Source organism: Erithacus rubecula (genome assembly GCF_903797595.1).
Source record: "Erithacus rubecula genome assembly, chromosome: 4".
In the NCBI taxonomy this organism is placed as follows: Eukaryota; Metazoa; Chordata; class Aves; order Passeriformes; family Muscicapidae; genus Erithacus; species Erithacus rubecula.
The window spans coordinates 23,249,093-23,270,625 of record NC_136686.1 but is presented as its reverse complement, the minus strand read 5'-3'; the positions used below and the strand labels follow the sequence as shown (position 1 = coordinate 23,270,625).

Genomic DNA, 21,533 nt, shown 5'->3' with positions numbered 1-21,533 from the left:
CCATTTTTTTTTTTCTGCAATTTAAAATAAAACTGTACACAAGCCTCTTGTACATACTGCAGTTTCATCAGTCATAATTTATTTTTTGGATGAAGATTGGCAACAATGACACCTCAGGCTTAAGTAAAACCCCTGTTATGAAGGAGTATTTGAAATCTTAAAACACTTGTATTTATCTATCTACTTTGAAATTTTATCCTACCACAAGTGGTATAAAAAGACATATATGTACTGTCCTTATTAATGGTTAGTATTTCTCTACTATATTTATGCAAGTGGACCTGAATATGCACCGATAAAAAATCCATTACAGGTAGGAAAATGATGATGTGTAATTCATGGCAAAAATCTTAAATAAAGAGGAATTTTTCCAAGTTGTCCAAAAAAAGGGAAAATGATTAAACAATTGGATGATTAGGTAATGCACTTAAACAAACATGCTCGACTTGAGAACCAATTCAGATTATCTCTTTTTCCTCTAATTAAAAGTAACACACTCTGAAAAATACCTCAGGCTAATACTGTAGAACACACAAATATGGACCAAAGGTCTCTCTTTTAATCAAACCGGGAAAAAAAAAATTAATTTTCTGGCAAAGACAATAACTTAAGTCATTTTGCTTGATATGCTACAAAAATCCATCTTGCCAAAGCCGATTCCTCCTTGACTGGGCCTGTTTGTTTTTTTTTTTTCTGCACTGTAGTTTTCAGCACAGATGAGCTTGCTGAATGATTTTGCAGAGCACCTCAGAGACTGGGGAAGGACTGACAGCCTGATTAGCCTATGTCTCAATGTCTCATGTTTATTTCTTTAAAATAAGCCTAACTATTAGTTAACAATAGTTTCTTTCCTATCCCCCTGCACTTTAAGATTCACAGATTGCAGATGCTGTTGTACTACACTCCAAGAGGAAAAAAAATAAATCCTTGTTTCCAGACTTCTACACATATATAATGGAAGAACATCAGGCTTTCTCATATCCTGCTGAAGAAGAATCACATCCCACACTGATTTGGGTTTCAGAGGAAATTACAGCACTTGTAAAGAACTGGAGAGAGAACACTCTCGCTGCAGAGTAAATTCAGAGTTTGAATGGAACTATAAACTACTTTCCTTCAGCTCTTCACCATATTTGGCATAACCAGATTGTTTTGCTGAGAGCAGGCTGCCTGTGGCATGCTCAAATGCCCTAAATAATTACGGCTGCTTCCCAAACAAGTTACAAATGACCATTCCTTCTACACTGTTTAATCATCCAGAGCAGCACTACCACCCATTTAGAGAGCCCCACACTGCTTTCAGGGAGAAGGCTTTTTATTTAACTTTCAAACAATTCTAGGTGGTTCATTTGAGCTAACTCCAAGCTGTGTCCTAGTTCTGGCCAGGACAGAGTTCATTTTTTACAAGAGCCAGGCAAGGTGGTGCCTGTAGTCCCAGTTACCCCAGCAGGCATGGCCAGACCCTAAGGTTATTCTCCCATCACTTGGAAGATCTTTCTCATTCACAATATCAGGGAAGAAAGAGAGCATTTGGGAGAGTCTGGGTGAGGAGCAGTATTCCTAAACCACAACAAGATTTTATGAGTGGCAGATATAAAAAGTACTTCCAATTTATTTTAAGAACCCTGTAGAACATTTATCCTTCATATTCTGATGTTTTTGTTATGAACAGAGACACAAAATTTATCATGGTATATCCTGCATAATTCATATATAACAGACTAATATAGCCATAACATTATATATTATAAATTATACTTTAAATGTGCAATTCTAATCTATGATTTTGTTACCTAAACATGCTTGCATCTGCCATACAGTAGCTGTTACAAAGGTTCTTAGTGGTGGCTGGAAACATTTTATACCATTAAAAGATGATACCCTAAAGTAATGTCTTTAAAAAGTAGCTAAAGCTGAAAATTACTACAGAAGTCAAGGAAAATATCCACAAAACATTTAGTCAAAAAAGACTAAGTATCATAAAGTTCTGGCAAAGATATTGGGAAAATGGATGATTACTTGTTATTATGTTTCTCTGACAATTTCTAAAAATATTAAATGAAAAGCACGTCAAGAATCACCATAATGACTATATATTCTGATATATATTTATCAAGTGGCTTAGGAGAGATATTATACAGCCATAAATACAGGGAGGTTTTAAAACAAACATAAATCATAAGAAAAATTCTAATATGGTAATAGGTAATATGAGTTCCATTCTAGAGAGAAAAATTGACATTAAAGTGGTTTGCTCAAAGACTAAAAAAAAGTTCATTAGCAAAATTAAAACTAACTCATGAATACCTAACTCCAGATGGTATGCTCATCTCACTGGTATTTCTTAACACTGATAATATGAAGAAGTTTTAAGTCTATTTATCAGCAGGTTTTATAGGTTTAAAACCTGATGCTTTATATGACAATCTGTGCACTTAAATCACTTTCTCTCTCAAGCCTTTTTTCCCCAAACCTACATTTTCTGTTCCGTGTAATGACATATTAATCACACCATTAATGTTATTATTATTGACATTAAATGAGCCAAAGGAAAAAGAAATAACTACTGTACAGAGTAATATTTTGGACTGTTGGGCCAAACATGAGTTTTGGCCTTTCACTGACAAGCTGCATATAAAAATCCTGAATATACACACCAAAACCCTGAAATGCAATCTCAAATGCTCAAACGATTTTTAAATCTCCTATGTGATATTTACTAGAATACACATGGCTCTATTTAGGAGCAATTGCTATTCAAAGCTCTAAAGGTATTAGAGGAGATCTTGTCAGCATAATATAAGCTCTTACCAATAAGCATGTTTGAACAATGCTGTACCTTAAGATATTTAACGTCCTTTGGTTTCCAGTCATCACTAGTGATGCAAAAATAATAATAGAAAAAATGTTTTATTGCATCTTTTTTTGTTTGGGGTAAATACGGCTTCTCTACCTAATTTAGTACAAAGTATAGTAACTGTTTTTCCTCACTGAACTGTTGGCTGAATTTTTAGTTAAGACTCCACTTCGTGCAGTACATTAACTGTTTCCTGGAAGGATCCTCAAAGCCTACTTACAAATACCATGGTACCAGGAGACTAAAATTTCATCAGTAAATATGATCAAGCAACTAATACCTCTGTGGCAGTCTAGCAATTTAAGCCCCTCTATTTTATACTTCTTTAATCAATGTCTGTACCAGGTATGGGAAATATATCATAATTATCTTTGATGTTCAGGTGTGGACTGCAAGGTATGAAATGACCCAGAGGAAGATGATACTTTTTGAAACTTATTTTCAGTACCACAGGGAAAACTAGAGTTAATGAGACATAATAAGCACAATTATTTCATCTGTCATTTCTATTTTATATGCAACACAAGGTAATCATCACCACAGAATGACCCTCAATCTAACTGAAAAAGATGTGACAGCTACCACCCACTTTTACTCTTTTTGTTTGTTTTTACATTTTGGGAGGCTTCCTTTGCTGTAAAAGAACATTCAGATAATGAGAATGGTTTTATATCACTTGGGCTGCTCATTAAGTTGAAGGCAGAACAGAGAAACACTTATGTCTTTCCCTCCCTACGGTCAAAACACACATACACCCACTTCAGAATGCATAAACTAAATTAGTGAGCCTTGCATATTTCTCCCTCAAGTGCTGACAAACTGTAACAAGGCACTGCTTGGACCACTTTAAAGGCATTTGAAATACTATTCATAACCAAAATAGCAGAACTAGACCAATAAAGATGCAGTTAAGGCATCCCAAGTCCTCACCAGGACTCCCTCAGCCAAGGGATAGCAGCTGCCTGCCACACACTGAGGCAGCCAGGAAAGCTGGCACAAACAGGGTAGTTGGGAGGCAGCTTCACCACTTTCTTCTCTCTTGACTATCCCACAGTGCATTTTCAGGGTTTTTTTCAAGAGATAATCCATGCCACATGCTTTTGAGCATTTTTTTCACCTTGTCAGTGATTGACAAAAACAGCCTGGAGAAATGTAAACTGCAGAAAGGCTGTGGCTGCCTGCAGGAGTAGAGGTTTTTTTCACCTGCAGCAGAACACTATTCTGCACTGCCTGCAAGGCACCCCTGAAGGGACCAAGAGAAAGTACCAGTGAGGTGATTATAACCCATTTCTTCACTGAGGATTGAAGATGGAGAAGCCGCTGAATATGTTTGCCTGAAAGTCCCAGAGCAGCAGATGAGATTATCATTTTACACATATCACAACACAGAGGAAGTGATAATAAACCACCACCAAATGAGACAACTCCATTTCCAAAGCAGTTCAGCCACATTAGTACACAAATGCACCTATGCTAAAAGCTTGCCTCGCAAATGCCCTGATGACTACAGCACATCAGCTCAGTGGTGCACAGCATTCACCCATCAGTGGCATTCATCCTGCCAGCCCAGAATACAGATGGATCCTGAACAAAACACTCATCTTTTTGCTTTAGTAGAGTTGGCCTTCACAGATTTCTATTTCTTTATCGTTTTCAAGTTTTTCAAGGGATGCCTCGCTGCTTTTTAGATTACAACAAAAGCAGCTCTTGTTCAGAAGCAGCTCTTTGCAGGGGATGAGAGAAAAAGCAGAACTATCAGGGAAAATGATCCAACCACTCCACAATTTTCCAAAGTAAGAAAATACTCTTGAGGAGAAACTTTCTATGAGTTGAGGAAGGCAGAGAAATAAGGAGTGACAGCCTCTCCTCAGTAGCCTAAAAATAAGGAAAACACTTAGTCCAGTCTACCATTTAACTGAGTAGCCCATTGTCCTACTCTCTGAATAGCCTATTTATCACTAGCATTCATAAAACTAGAAAAGAGGCAAACAAAAATAAATTGTTTTCCCTATGTCAACCTCATTTAATTACTGAAGAGTAGTTTGAATAGTTGATCTCCTAATATTTTGGCAGGATTGGCACCCCGTCTAGACCAGGCAGGCTTGCCTGACTATATAAGAAACAGAAAATAAAATTAGCATAGTCAAAGCCAGGGATAATCTTAGAAATATTCACAATAATGAATAGAGTTGGGTGACAAGTCACATTAGCTAGGGGTTTCTTATACCCAGCCTTGTTTCAATGTGGGTGGGCTAGTAAATATTCAGCAGAACTTTTAACAGGATATTTTAAGCAGATTTATTAAGTCAGCTCAGTCATGTCTATATCATTGCATTGACATACTGTCTTTGCTTTTGCACATCTTACAAGACACTTAATGTCAGTTTATATGGCAAGAAACCAGATGATCATATACACATGGGTCTGTGCATACTGAGATGTGTATGATGAAAATAGCTCATCTTGTCTCATGGGAGCACAATACCCAGTAGTCTAATTTCTAGACAATGCTGCAGCCAATCCTATTATTGGGCAAAAACTAGCATAGTTTTTTTTTTTTGGTTTTTTTTTTTTTTTATCATGAAATTTGGCTCATTGCAAGCAGACAACTATTAATGTCTGGGGATCTCTACCAAGGACAAAAAAGGAACATGCATTAACTAACCAAGTGCTTATACACTTTTCTTTCCAAGGAATTCCAGTGTTTTATATTGTGACTAAACTTGTAAGTCTCAGAACTTTATATCACTCTGGTGTGCTGGCTCACTGTTCAGTTACTTCATTTCTTGCTCTCCTGCACTAGTTTTGGAAAAAAAAAAATAAACAAAATGGGATGTTACTGCAGCAACAAGTTTGGTAATTTTCCTAGGGTGAGTAAGTATACAAAGAAGAATTACAAAATCAGACTGACAAACTACTAAAATGCTGCTTTGCTAGGCATTTTATCTGCCAAATCTACTTCTTCACCCCTATCAGCTCACAGTAACTACCTGCATTTGCCTCTTATTATCACAGCTTATAGACTATGGCATGATTAAACTGTCTAACCAAAAAGCACAACTCTATCAGCAGATGACTTCACATCATATAACGGATTTCTGAGCAGAGGACTGAACAAAACTCAAATATTAAAGTGCTGTCAAATTTTTCTTTCACAGGCAAAGCAATCAACTGATCCCTTCTCAGTTCTGATGAACTGTGAATAAGGAAGGCTTAGTCAATGTCTACATTGCACTCACAGGTGATATTTTGACCATTCTCATATAAACTTGCATGTGTGCCAAGAGCAGCACAGCCAGGCAGCATGGAGCTCCGGATCCAAGCTGGATCTGCCATACATGCTTGAAACCACAGAGCCACAGCTAAACATTGTTACCAGTACCTAAATTGGCAGGTTTACTGCCTGTTTGGATATGTTTACACTAGCTGTGGTAACATCTCATTACAGCATAGATATAACCTTTGAGACTTGGCTGGGCAATGTTACAAATAGCTGATATTTACATATGAACAGGAAGGCATAAGTATTCCACAATAACTCTTTACAGTACTCGTAGGCAGGGGGAACTACAGTCATTTCCTAGGCTGAATTATATGACCTAATTTCCTCATTTTTATTATGTAGTATTGACGTTACTAGCATCAGATCAAATAAAAGAACAGCACTTCCCTGATGCTGTCCTTTACTATTTCTTATATTTTCTAATCATAGAAAACAGAACATTTTGTAAACTCACAAAAAAAATCTTCACTAGCATGCTATATACCAGATTCCAAATGGATAAACACCAGGGTGGGCTCTGTAATACTAATAATGCACATTTAATCTGTAATTTCAAAATACAGAACTAATACTACTGAAAAAGAAAGTAACCCCTTACCTTAGGATCTCCTTTTCTCCATGTTAATGCCAAACCTGCAACACCTAATCAAAACACATTCTTGCTTTTCCCCACTTCTTACTATTGGACATACCACTGCAACTGGAAATGACATTTCTTAAAGTATCCTCTTTAGATGTAGCTAGTAAAATCAGACAATTCAAAGGCAAAGACAGACAGGAATAAGTAAAGCATTCACCATAAAAAACAAAAATTACCTTTAGCAGGGTTTACTTTTATCCCTGACCTATACAGCATCTCCTCATTCTGCCAGTCCCCATTCCTGACAACAGTCTTGAGTCCATAGAAAACAATTAATGCAGCAGTGGAACAAAAAACCAAGTTCTTCAGAAAGCGCTTTTGGGCTTTGACATAAAGGGCCCTGACACCCACTGTAACCAGCAGGCAGAAGCCCATACTAGGAACATACAGCACACGCTCTGCTATTACAAAGCCAACATAGAAAAACAGGTTTGTGGCAGGAACGAAGGGCACTATTAACAAAGAGAGAGACAGAATGACAATGTTCTCGGTTGAAGGAAGCTGCAGTTTCTGAATTTCATGCTTTTTTAGGCCATTCTCTTCTTTTGATGCAAAGCTTGACTTCGCCTCCAGTGTCTTGTACTCCATCTCTGGGTGGCAGCTATGCCCATTAGCATTTTGCTTGCCATTCATTACAGTTTTCCCATTGCATTCTCTCTCATTGCTGGAGCCCTTCAAGCTAAAGTAGGCAAGGAGGAGGAGTCCTGCATAGAAGGCCACAGTGTGTAGATTCCTCCAGTCACTGACGGCTTTTAGGAGAGGCACAGCATCCATAGACCAGTCAAAGCTGAGGGTATCTGGGCACAGCAACAGCCAGAGGTTCTTGGTTGGCAAGTAAAAGAAGGTTAAAGTACGTGTGAGAAAACTGTCTGAGTCAGCTGCTGGGTTGTCAGAATTAGAAAAACTTGGGGGCTTGTTGCCCATCCAGTATAAGCGAACGCCCAGCAGTGCAGCTCCCCAGGAGGTCAATAAACCAATGCTGAAGAACAGGGTCAAATTCTTTCTCTGAAAAAAAAAAAAAAAATTAGGATAAATCAACATTAGATATTTAGTTGTGTAAATTATACACAAAAAAGAACCAAGAAAATATGTGACAGAACTTATTTTTAGTAATGGAAACAAACACAATAGAATTTGGATCATGCCATGTTGGGATACAATGTTGACTAAAGGAACTGGCTCTTTCATTTAAGCTGTATCAAGAATGCATCTGAGTTGAGCCTTCAGACATTTTAGGGCAGTCAGTCCTTGCTTAAGATTTAGTTGTGTAATACTTTGGAAACTCTTATTTTAGAGGAATTTATGGAATCTTACTTTAGTTCCTACATAACCTCCCAAACCCCTTCTCTGTTTCTAGCCATGAACAAAACACCAGTCTGCCTTAGCTAGATTTGAAGTATAAAGGATGTTCTAGTTCCATTTTCCTTAATCAAAACCTCTTCCAAGGCATTTCAGTAGAGAACTGATTATAATTTCCAAGAAAGCAGGAGAGGAAAACAGACACAGGTCCCATGTTTAGGTCTCCTAGCTCCTACCTACTACCTACAGTGATCACTTGGAGCTGCCAGACCTACCTCCTACTGAAAGTTCCAATCCATTTTCCATAAAGCACAAAAAATTTCACCTCAGTATGAGGAAGGGCTCCTTTACATTGAGAGTGGCAGAGCACTGGAACAGGCTGCCCAGGGATGTTGTGGATTCTCGTTCTCTGGAGATATACCTGGATTTGTTCCGGGACAGCCTGGCCCTACCTGGGCACTGGGATTTGAACTGGATGGTCTCCAGAGGCCCCTTCCAACCCTAATGATTCTGTGATCTCAGAGCCAAACAATACATTGGGGGTTTTTCTTCAAGCACATAATCAGAGCTCCAAAACCTTTTACATCTTCATATGCATCTAAAATAACATTATGGGAAGCTGACTCCACGTACCAGTATCATCATGCTAGCAACTTGAAGAATCTGCACTTATTTATGGAATAACTGAACATTTTCCTAGCAGGAGCTGCTTCTTGGGTAAATTCTGCTCTCAATTACATGGGCACCCTTAATGAAAGCTGGTTTAGATTACTCTCTCTATATGTAGAAGCTAAAGTATATGTATTTTTATATTTCAATTTCTCAGATGCCTTTTGAAAGAAAAGGGAAAAAAAAAAAAAAAACTATTTGCCAAACAGCTCCAGATACAGAATAAGTGCTTTGATAATCTTTTCCCCATTATTAGAAACAAATATTTGTCAATCATTTTTCATTTTATCAGGTTTGTTTTTTCCATCTCGCACTACACATTCCTGGGATGATTATTCAATGTTTACTTAGTTATTCAGAAGCAGAACCTCATAGTAGAATGTTTTAACTTATTTCTACAAAACAACTTTTTTTTCTCCTTTGTGGGTGGGTTTCAGCCTTAATATTGTAAATTATATATAATTGTGTTGCTCCATTTTAGGTCAATTGCTAATAGTTTTCTACAGTTTACTTATGTTCTACTAAGGAGAAGCAGTCTAGTAATGATAATTTATAGTTTATCTTATGCTATATCAGGAAGAAATTTATACCTTTTCGCATTTCTATAGAGTTTGTGAAGTTTAAAATATTAAGTGCCAGTTAGATTCATTCATTCTGTTATGCTACATTATGGAATTTAATGGAGGCATTAGCAGGGAACAAACAAATTTATAATGGAAACATCCATGCACTTGGATTGTGAACATCTAAAAAATGCTGGCACTTTTATACAAAAAGTCAAACCTGGGTCCAGACTTAATTTGCTATATTAATACCAGTTTGATTTACTAGCATTTTTGCATCCTAGATAATCCACAAGGTTTTGGTAATATATCAATCAAAACCTTCATCTTATGCATCATGATAACTACATTCCCTTGAAAGCCTATTACTTTCACTTGTAAGCTGGATAATAATTCACAACTCACTTCACATACAGTTTCATCCATGCCTGCCAAAACTATTTAAATGCTTTTAATGTTATAAAGCTGTGTAAACTGGTTATCACTGAAACTCCCAGCTAAGTTTCTATTTGGAATAAAAAGATTATTCAGATTTGCATATACATCCTCACAGTAAAACCTCATGTCCCTGGCTCAACTTTTCCTTTCATTCTCATCATGTTTTTCTACATGAAATTTTTTATGCCCACCCTTCTGGCTCAATAATTTTCAAACTCATTTCCTTCAAACATACATATAAACAACTCTCAAACATTAAACGTGACCTATTTTCTCTTTCATACATCCTTCTTATGAACCTCTTATGAGGAGGCTGCTAAGACAGAAAGAAGCTGGGAAGTGAAAGATGGTTTTTTTGTTTGAGTTAGAAATAGTCTATTCTGGAAGGCTCTACACCACTCCAAAGATTAAGATATCCCAAATACTAAGGAAGTGAAACTTGATTAACAGATGAAAAGTGAGCTTTCATGGACTGATTAGGCTACTTTGTTATTTTGTTAATACTTACTTAACAACTGGAAGAAAATCTCACTTTTCTGAAGTCCTAATCATCACACTTTCCAATTAAATGCCAAGTTCTCTGAGAAAACCATGTGAGAGTAGACATGCTATTTCACATGGATAATAGTAAAATCTTCCAAAAATTTTCAGATCTTCCTCATATGTTAACCAAATACTAACAATTGCCTCTTGCTTTATCCCAAAAATATTAACAATCTTCAGCTCAGAGCTAATCAATCTTCCCTGCTGGAGAAACTATTTGCAGCCTCTCAAATAAGCTTTACACTTAAGGTCTGTAGTACCTGGACCCCCACACTTATAAGTTTTATAAAGAAAACAGATTATCCATACACAGGTTTGTGTGTCATGCTGCAACAAAACTATTTTTCCTATTTTTAAGCATTTTACATGATTTCATTTGAAATATCTAAACATTGACTCATAGAGCTCAGAGATATCTGAGTAGGTTTCCCACTCCAGCACATCAATTTGTCATGCTGTATGGCACTAGTTAACTGGAGACTGAGCTCTGGGAGATCCTTAAACACAGTTAACTGACCACAGGAGTGAAGTGCAAATTTCCTGTTGCTGCCTCAAACACAAATGGTTTGCATTCTTCCCCAGATTTCACACATGGATCTTTTCAATAGCTAGTAGCTTTACAACCTTTTAAAATTAACTACATGTTAAGTATAGTTAGCAACACTGACACATCAGTGTGAATTTTCCAATTTCAGAGGAGACTCAGAATAGAGGCAAGAAAAATCTGTCCCTAACATTTAAATGTCTGTCACAACAATTTAAAGTAGGATGTCTTTTTCCTTTCTCTCTTTTTTTTGTTTTCAGTTTTCAAATCTCACAGACACAGCATTGGCCTAGAAGACAAACTCATTCCCCTTTTTTTCCTTCATGACTTCTGCATTTCTTTTATCTTTCAGTGCTAATATAGTCACAGATAATGAGAAAGGTTTAGCACATATTTTGCCTTTACTTCCTTTAAGGCTTTGGAAGAAAATCATCCCAGCAATTTATTAAAATTAAATAAAATTTAATAATATAGCCAGTCCCCCAGTAGACTTTTGCCTGCAAAGTAAGTACTTTCAAAATCAACTCTGTTGAGACAAGCACTTTCACTAGTAACTCTTCTGAGCCTCCTGACAGCCTGTGCTACTCTGATCTGATTGTGGACATTTAGTTCAGTCCAGGAGCAGAAGACATCCTCTGAAGTGCTTGGCAGAAAGGATTTGGATTACTACATTCATGAATCCTAATCCAGCCCATCTGCCATACGTTTTGACAACCCCATAAATCCTCTAACCTTTCATAAGTAGCCATTTTCAACTGAGGAAAAAAAATGAGCACTGATTTAGATCAGATTTAACATGTCTCCTGCCTGCTAACAGGCAAGTACCACCACTGCAATTTTAGACTTTGTGACTGCAGGAGCCTTTTCCATCACCCAACCAAAATCCATCTGCATGACCCACCCACATTGCACATTTCCCTTGTATTAAATCCTAATTCCTCACCTCATTACATTGCCCTTAAATAAGGCACTGCAGCAGATTTCTTAATTGGGCAGCCACTGCCAAAACTCAGTCATCACCTAACTGGTCCTTTTAACCTCACATTGTCCATTTCACAAGCAGCATTAAATACAGCACATGGTTGAGACAGTCCAGATATCAAAATCATCACACACAAAATGTTATTCTTAGAACTCAGGAAATGCAGAAATGAAAGAAGATGTGTCATCAGGCATTACTCACTGGAATTTCTTTCCTAAATTAGAGTTCCTTAAATATATGTTGGCTTGAAAACTGGGACTTCCAAAAGTAATAAAATGCTGCCAGATCACTAGACTGATAGCATCTTCTTCCCACAGTAGGTAGAGGTTCCTGGATACCAGACCAGCCAAGTTGGAGCCAGACTACAGTTCAAAACACACCCCCACCAGGAGTGAAGCTATTTGCTCCAGCCCCTGCTGGGTCACAGTACTGTGATGGAAGGAGCTTTGAAAGCTGCCTGATCACCTGCCCAGTTTGTTCCTGCTTGCATGGCCCACTAAATGAGGTTTACTCATGATGCAACAACTGACCTGAAGGTGTGCTTTTCCTCAGAGCTGGAACTCTGACAACAGTTTGTCCAATATTGGTACCAACTGTGCATATTTAATGACATTTACTTCTAGTGTTATGACCCCACACAATTCTTCAACAAGGAAGTCAGTCCATTCACAAAACAACTAAAGATTATCTGTACATACTGTTATTGCAATTAGCCTGCAGCACAAGTTAAACAGTCCTTATTGCTACTGACTTGCCTTACATTAATTTGAGTTATAAATACTGGCATTCAAAAATACCAAAATCTACTCTAAAATCCTTCATTCTTTAATATGAATTTTAATTATCAAAACAAAAAAAGAAATACAAACCCACCAAGACTCTAACCTCTCCACTTAAAAACAGTTATAAGGACTATAGGAGAAATGATAGACTGCACTAAAATCAGAAACTGCATGAATGACTGAAGATAGCACAAGAGCAGAAGGACTTGATACAGACAGGAAAACAGAGCCACAGAGCCTTGGAGAAGTAGATAAAAGATGCAACTTGCAACTTAGGCAAACAGAAGTCATGCAAAACACAAGCTGGATGCCAGCTCAGCTCTGCAAGGCTGACAAAGCAAACAATAATACCACACTTACTCAAAAGTGGGGGTCGAGGAACACCCACCTGAAAAAGACACCAGACACTGAAGACCACTAAAGAAGACCCCAAAGAACCATCCAATGACTTCTGAAAAGGGCTGTGACTATGTGAATAAAGTAATACATGTATTTCAAGTAGGCAGGGATAGCTAATGATATGTAATTAGTGTGTATGACGAGAATTCTGTTTGACAAGAATTCTGTTTGCCCAACACTTGAGGTACTTGATTAGTGGAAGGATCGTTCAAATGCCCAGCACTGCAATAAAGAATGACTGCTTTGTAATATTCAAATCTGTTAGAAAGTTTGTATTTGGCCAATTTCAGTATGAGAATACAGTAGCTTGATAAATCTGTTTTCATGATCAGTGCAAGGAATGGCTTTCTCTAAGGACACATAGCTAAATGCTGTGTGACAATGGTGATGCTATGGGTATCTACCCAGAGTTACTCCATCTAGTTGCAACAGCAAGGACTTTACACAGGAGATTAGAAACCCATTGGGACCAAAAGACATTTCTGGACTGCCAGACTGCTCAGAGATACTGTCCAGCACTACTGTTACCACCACAAAGGCAGGCAGGTGGTCATACATACATTTCATTTAACAAGTATTGTCTCACCCAGAGGTTTTGCAGCAAAGGAAGAGTGCTGCACTTTCCATGCTAGACAAAACACTGAGAGCTCACTGAACACAAAAGTATGTTGTAAGGCAGAACTAGAACTCAAAGAAAATACATTACAGTTTTGAACATTTAATTATAATTCTTCTAGCAAAGCCTAAAAACCTACAACATTTCAAAGGGGAACACAAGTAGTATCAAAAGTCCATGCAAAACACAGGACCTGCTTATCAACTCAGAAGGCACACTATCAAGGAAGATTCGTTTAAGATCAAGTAGACACTTATTTCCTAAAAAATGAAAGCTGATTTTTGTGCAGTTATTTTATTTTCAGATCTAGCAGTTTAAAGATAAGGAAAAGATTAAGAGACTCAGAACCTATCTGTGGGACAAACTGAATACAGTCTATGTTGTAATTAAAAAGTTATTTTTAAAAAAACTTACTTTCCTTCTACACCCAGGAAATACAGTTATTCATGAGAAGGCACCACAGGATGGCCAAAAGACACTCCCAAGTAGATAAGCATTATGTTTGAAGACAGTATCCTTTAGGAGTAGGAATACATTTCACAGTATCAGCCACTTACTGGGCATTTATTTCAGATGTGCATATTATAAATAGCAGCCTGAAGGACATCTCCTGCAGTCTGCATACAATCTCTTTCTAATTACCCATTTTTCTACGCTCCACTGGGATCACAGTTCAAAAAATGGGAAGCACAAAGAACTGGAGAAGCTAAAGGCAACACAGTCAAATGCCTAACAGTCAAAGCCTTAACAAAAGTGACTTACACTGAGAATGACACATCTTCAAGATTCAAAGTCTCACCAACAGCAGATGAAAGGTGAGATATCTTTGTGAGATAACTCACAAAGATTTCTGACAAATAGTAGGTCACCACCACTGATGAAAAGCTTTGTTCCCAGGTGTACTGACAAGAACTTCTCTCAAACTCCTAGTCACAACAAGCAGTCTGAAGCACATCTACATTCCTCCTTTCTCACCTAACCTAGTCTTGCCTTCTATGCAGCTAACCAAGTAGCTATGAAGCACTAGCAATTAAATTCTGGATATATGTGCTTGAAAATTTGAAGAGTAACTGGAACTAAAAAAAAATTTAAAAAACCAACCACAAAAAAGAAGCAAACAAATGAAAAAAGAAAAAAAAAAACCAAATAAACAACACCTCATAAAAAATTAAACAAACAACTTTTGTAAGAGCTGATCAGTAAGTACTGCAATCTTCAGAAGCAAAATTGGGAAAACTACCATTTTAACAAGAACTTAATTTGTTTCCCTTTTTCATTAGATTGCAAGCTTTTTAATAGAATTGGTTATGGTCGAAGACTAATTTAAAGAAGAGAGATTGGTGTTTTATATGTTAATTACTGGGGAAGCTTTTTGCATTCATTCCCTATGGAATCCACTAAACAGAAACAGGAATGAAAAGCTACCAGAAAATGAATAGAGAAAATAAATTAAAACTTTTTGCAGCAAATAGTCTTGGCTGCCTACATAAGCAATTACTGCTCAATGATAGCAAAGAGTATTGCAAAGGTACCACAGGAGTAAAAATGCTCAAATATAAGAACATTCAGCCAATAATTAAAACAGCAAGCACTTCAACTGAAAATTTCCTCAAAAGTATGTTTGATAAAAGTATCAGAATACCTTGAATAGGATGTCCTCTACTTTGTTTCCCCATACATGAAATATTAGAAAAATGAATAAAAATATTGGTGTTAATTTATTTCTTCCCTTATTCTAGGGATCCTTTTAAGCTGTATTTACAAGGATATTTAAGCATAGCCTTTTAAAAACACAAACTGCATTACTACAGTCTGAATCAGAGCGAAACATAAAGAATTACTGACCTCTGTATTACAAAACCAAATCTTCAATAATTCAAAAAAAGAGAGATTAAAAATGGTGAAGCAGAATATGGATGACAAAACTAACTTCATGACATGGAATGCCATTACTCTCCATTAAGCTAATGTGAAGAAATGAGGCATTTAGTACCAATCTCCTGTGAACCAATACAAAGATACTTCTCAACTCTTCGGGGGTGAAGTACTTAAAAGAAGTCAGTTACTGGTGCTGTAAGAGGTGTGCTGAAACCCCTTAACTTTAACCCTTTAACACATTAAACTCACCTGAAATCCTGCACAGTTACCTTGTTTAGCTTAAAAAATTATCTTTAATATTTCCTATGAGGTAATGATCTGTGGCCAAGTGAATCTACCTGTAAAAGAATCCAGCTTCTCTGAAGGAAATGAATAATTACACACTCTTTTAGAAGAAAGGAAGAAAATTTACTTTTTCTTAAATACATTCAGCACCATTATCAAAACCTTTGCTTTAAATAAATTTCTCCCTTTTTTATAGAAAAAATTGAAGAAGAAAAGGAAGTGCAAACAGAAATCACATTGCCTGCATGTACTCATCCACATTTACACACACAAACACACAGAGCTAACCTTGGTAATTCCTGGTTTGTCCAGGTCCAATGCCTTACAAACATGCTTTGGGCATCAAGGACATAAATGCAAGTTTTCCTTAGCAAAGCTCTGGTGAGAAGAGCCAACTATTATTAAATTCATTCCAGTCTCACTAATGAGTGGAGTTTGGAAATGCAGTACTTTTAAGCCATAAAGAGATGATTTATAATGAGAAGTCACTCAGTAGGAAGGCTAAAGTACAGCAGTTCTCTCTGCAAGCTATCATAACAGAAAACTATTTAATGAGTCTGAGTTTCTTCAAGAATTCAAAAAAGGCAAGATTTGGAATAGGATGTGTTACATTATGCAGACACCCACACCACTGAACATTGCTGCTACAGTAAAACCACTGAAAGAAAAATCCTCAAAGCTGTTCCTATCTTGAGTTTTTGGCTCATTTTTTAGTAAGATCTTTCAAATGTAAAACACGGATTTGTAGAGATTAGCAGATAGACAAAATTCAGTATAAAAACATTTAGTAAAGTTTAATGAACTAAACTAGGTTCCCTAAGGTCAGGCACTCCATAGAGCAAACAACAAAAAATGTGCCCTGAAGCAAGACATTGTTTGGCAAAGACACAATGAAAGAGCAGAGAGGTACCCCTCCTCAACAAGATCAGGAGGGGTCTGAGTTTGCTGCAGTGCCTGCTCTGCACAGCACTTTCCCCTGCAGGGCAGCACTAAGGGTGCTGATGACTCAAATTCATTTACACACAAACCTGAAACCTACCCTCAATCCATCCACCTCCAGATCAAAGACACATTCAGCCTCCAGTAATGATTTAAAAATAAATACATTTTCAGTAAACTATATGCTGTAATCTCTGTGCATGTGATGGAGACATAAAGGCTTTGCATGCTACAAATCATCCACCTTGGCTTTCAGATTAAATTGTTGAGTTTGCTAAGGAAGGATGCCAGTGAGAGGGCAGGAAGAAGACAGTGGAGCACAGTGTGCCAGAATTCTTAAGATCAAAATACAGGCCCAACTGACTCAGGTTGCATTTTTCTAATGAGTAAATTTAGACTGTGGAACTTCAGACTTCTTAACAATAGAAGAATTTAAACAGTAATGATGCCTTGGGAATTTTTTTTTCCCCCCTATTGTTTCCAGAGAGATCTGTTCCTTGTGCAGAATGACATCGTGTCAGCCCAGTGGAGGGAACAGTGTATAAAAGTGGGAAGCTGAATAAAGTGGTTAAATTTGCTAAGCCATGACTGCTACCAAAGATACCTATTACAATGTGACTTCCAAGAATATCACTAGGACAACTGCAATCTTCCATGAATGGTAAAAAACCACACAGCCATCCGTGCCTCTTTAGCAAACTGAGACTTGTAATAGAAATACTTATCTGAGAACAGTTATAACTGTTATACCTCAAGAAGTAACATTTCATTTTTCTATGTCTTGAAAAATAAACAAGTCCAACTGAACAGAAGAGATACAGTCTGCATTGAAATGGAAAGTCCTTGAGCTATCATGCACAAAAGAGGATTACAGGGCCACAGAAATTCAATCCCCCTCCCTCCCGCCTCATCAGTCTTAAATATTCATTCTACACCAGCTGCTTGTTTTCAGGGTCACTACACAGGTTACCTAGATGCCATGACAGCACAGACCAAATTTCTGAATCTTTCAGAAAGCTGTGACATATTTCCTTGCCTCTTGGAAATATGCACATCTTCAGCTTCATGATAATCCTCAGATAGTAGGATGAACTTCGCTGCTGTATTTGTCTGCACTTCAAACCATCTGCCCAACCCACAGATCCTTCATCAGCTCATCATTCTCCTGTCAAAAGCACCTTAAGTCTTCCTAGGAAACCCTCTTCATCTATACCTCATAGATGGTAGTTACACTCAAATCACTCCAAAAAGTGAAAATTCCTCAAAGGTTTGCTGTAAGTGCCATGACAAAATGCACCTGATAACATATCAAGGTGATGCTTCTGTCACCAGCTCTGACACAGATATGCTGAATGATACTAAGCAGATTGTTAACCACCTTCTGCCTCCTTTCTCTCTAATCCTCCCATACTGCCTCAAAATTCACATACTGTATTCCTAACAGTAGTAGGAATTGGCAATTATGCTTTCTATGGAATGTAAGAAGGTTCTGCCCCTACTTAAGTATCTATTATACAAATAATTGACACTACAGACAGCAGTGAACTCTTCTACTGTGTTATCTGGAAATTGTCATCCAAGATACTTCTATTGCATATTTATCCAGCCTAAGTAGCGGCTGTCAATGACTTCATTTTCATCTTTCTTTGCCCCTTGCTCCTTTCTCTGTTTGCTTTTGCCAAATATTACCCTGAAATGCAATGATGCTTTTCAAAATGGTGCTGCCCATCATTTCATACCCAGTGTGCTATAAAATCCAACAAGATTGAACACTGCATCCTAGGAAGCCCATGCAAATATTCATGATTATTGAATAAATATTCAACCTTCAGGTTGGAAGGAACCTTTAAAGGCAATTGAATTCAACACCCCTGTAATGAGTAGAGCCATCTTCAACTAGGTCAGGTTGCCAGGAGCAGCAAAAAACTCAGGAGTTGTTAATCATTCACGTTCTTCTCAACTTTGCCATCCAATGAACAAAAAAACATTGCTTGACATTGCTTAGAGGAAAAAAAATGAGAATAACCTTTAAAAACTAGGAATAATCACACATAATTGATGTACCTGGCTAGCAATATTCATTTTAGTGATGAAAAATTTGACTGAAAAGACTAACATTTCAAATTATGTACCTACAATTTTCATTAAAATTCCTTCTTATCTACAGAAGTACATAAAAATCACTAACCAAAATACCTTCTGGAACAGAAATGACAATTGCTAAATTTTTCAAGAGTCTCTATGGAGAGACCTTGAAGTTTTTCTAGTTATGAAAAACTACATATTCCAAAACTCATATATCTAAGCAGAAACTAAGCCATAAAGATAACACTGTAGTATAATTTTTAGCTCTTTGAAACAATTCAGTATTGTCTGAGATGATTTCTGAGATTAATTTTTAATACTAAGATGATAAAAACTATGAAAATTATAAAAATATCACAATGATGAAAATCTGTTTTTAATCACCTACCAGCTTAAAAGTATCAACATTTCAAACATTTGAAAGTGAAATGCCTTAAAGCAGAGGCTCCACAGAAACCATCACTTTGTCAAGGCTAGTCTCCAAACCTTATTTGTCTTAATTTCACAAACAGAAGAATTAGGCAGTTGGACATTTTTTTAGAAGACTTTGTATTTTCCTACCTTTTGCCCAGTAACTTTACAGAATTATTTCTGTACATTTTAAGAAGAAAACCACAACATCCACATTTCAGCCTCTATGCATTATTTGTGATAGACTCCAGACTATACAGACATTCTCTTCTGAAGACTGCCACGACGACACGTGATTTGAGTCCTTTATTTTGGAGGATACCTGAGCTATGCCTTCTCACTGGACAAGTATTTTAGTATCTATTTGAGCATATTCTCATCACTCAGAGTTCACTATGTGTACAGCAGCCATGGTGTGCTACAACACAAGAGAAATAAAACATCCTGGCAACAAAGAAGGAAAGATGCATGGTTGGACAGGCTTTACAAATACTGCTCATAAACTAGATAGGGTATGCCTAAAAAGAGGCAAGGATGGTAAGCAAGGATCCAGTTCAGCTGCAAGCAACAGATGAACAGAACCTCAAGATACAACTTTTGGACTTGGGTGATGCAATAGTATAGAATCAACTCTGTCCCTACCTTCTCCTCTGCATCTCAGCTAAGGTTTACATACTTTCCACATACTACAAGTATAAACAAAGAGGAGTTTAAACCAAGAGTTAAATTATGAAGAACACCTCCTACTACAACAGGCCTCCCTTGGACTAGAGCATTAACAGCTGGGGCTGACCTCACTTCAGTCAAACCCACAGTCACCCTTTGAATCTTATCACAGAAATAACTGGGAGGCTAGAAAACCAACTTTGTTTTAATTTTTGTTACTTGCTTTCTGAAATCCCAGATTAAAGAGGTTTACATTCTTAAGCACTGGCCAAAACCACGATGACTACATATATCAGTTTGGTTTGGGATTTTTTCCAGTGAAAGCTGAGATTCTCACTGGGACAGATGTTACAAGTGTGTAGTTTTCTGCTCGCAGTCTACTGTATACGTGTATGTTTTGTTAAAGGACTGTGGCTTGTCAAAAGAGCACTGGGCTGGCTGCTTGTCCTACCAGGCAATTATGCACTGGTTCAATTGGATGTTGGCAAGGAGGAGGGAGCTTGCTCTCAGAGAGCACCAAACTGGGAAATGCAGCTGCAGTGCAGGGCTCAACAGGGAAAGCTGTGGGAAGCAATGAGCCTTGAGGATGGAAACAGGAGGCTTGAGAGAAGTTGGGAACTACATCTCAGAGACAACTGAAGACTTTTCTAGAGACCTACAGGAGATCACAAAGATCCAACAAGGAAAAAATAAGAGATTTTTCCTTTCAAGGATGACAGTTGACAAGGATTAAACCTGCTTTCAAACACAATTATTTTGAATATATACCACCCAGCAAATCTGCTGTCTCTTTCGTGAGTTTCTGCTTTATTTTAATAGCAATATATATTATATATATATATATATATATATATGTGTGTGTGTGTGTGTGTGTGTATGTATATAATTTTAAAGATTCTTGGTGTATTCTCTTTAATAGAAATATCCACATAGGACACTTCTCAGAGCTCTGAGATGGCGTTACTGGACTAAGATCTACAGCAGAAAGTGCTTAGAAAACTGACACACAATTGGAACTGCATCATGAGCCTTCTTTCTCAAGATGCAAAGAAGTGCTTTCTTTACTACTGTCAATAAACTATTCTTTATACAGGGAGGTTTCCCTTTGTTCTAAAAATGCCACTGACCCTGACAGAAAGAAACTTCATTGAATAAAAGGCTTACTTGTCTTCATGAGAGATTTGATTTTTCAAATAGAAAAGATCAACCAGCATATAGCATTTTGGAACTAGCAGCAAAAACCTTCCATTTCTCTGAAGTCACAAGCAAAATCAGCGTAGGAGGAAATTCAGCTCCAAAGAGTGCAGAGATTAAAAAGCATGCCTGGAGAGTTGGACTGCCTTTCCTGGGATCTAAGCTCAGATAAAGTCCTGGGAGGGTTTCCAGCCCAGGACTGAAATGTCAGTGTACAGATGCTGAGCACACTTGTTCATGACCTGCCACTTCCCCACCAGATTCAATTATTGCTTTTTAATCAGTTTCTTAAAGGATAGGAACTTAATAACCAATTTTGACTGTTTTTTAAGAGTCCAACTTTACAACAACAAACACAAAAAAAAAAAAAAAAAAAAAAAAAAACCAAAACCTGAAAGAAGTATAACCAGAAAAATATTTCTTCATATGCCTGTTTGTTTACAAGTGGTTCAGGACATCA

General features: G+C 37.2%; 1 protein-coding gene across 2 annotated transcripts in view; it reads right to left on the bottom strand.

The window, feature by feature from the left end:
• TMTC2 (transmembrane O-mannosyltransferase targeting cadherins 2) overlaps positions 1 to 21,533 on the bottom strand; it is a 230,382-nt gene that overhangs the window by 87,471 nt on the left and 121,378 nt on the right. For both annotated transcript variants that reach the window (XM_079303863.1, XM_079303862.1), the window contains exon 3: positions 6,957 to 7,785. In XM_079303863.1, the coding sequence (XP_079159989.1) occupies positions 6,957 to 7,785 (829 nt within the window). The remainder of the gene's footprint in view (positions 1 to 6,956; positions 7,786 to 21,533) is intronic.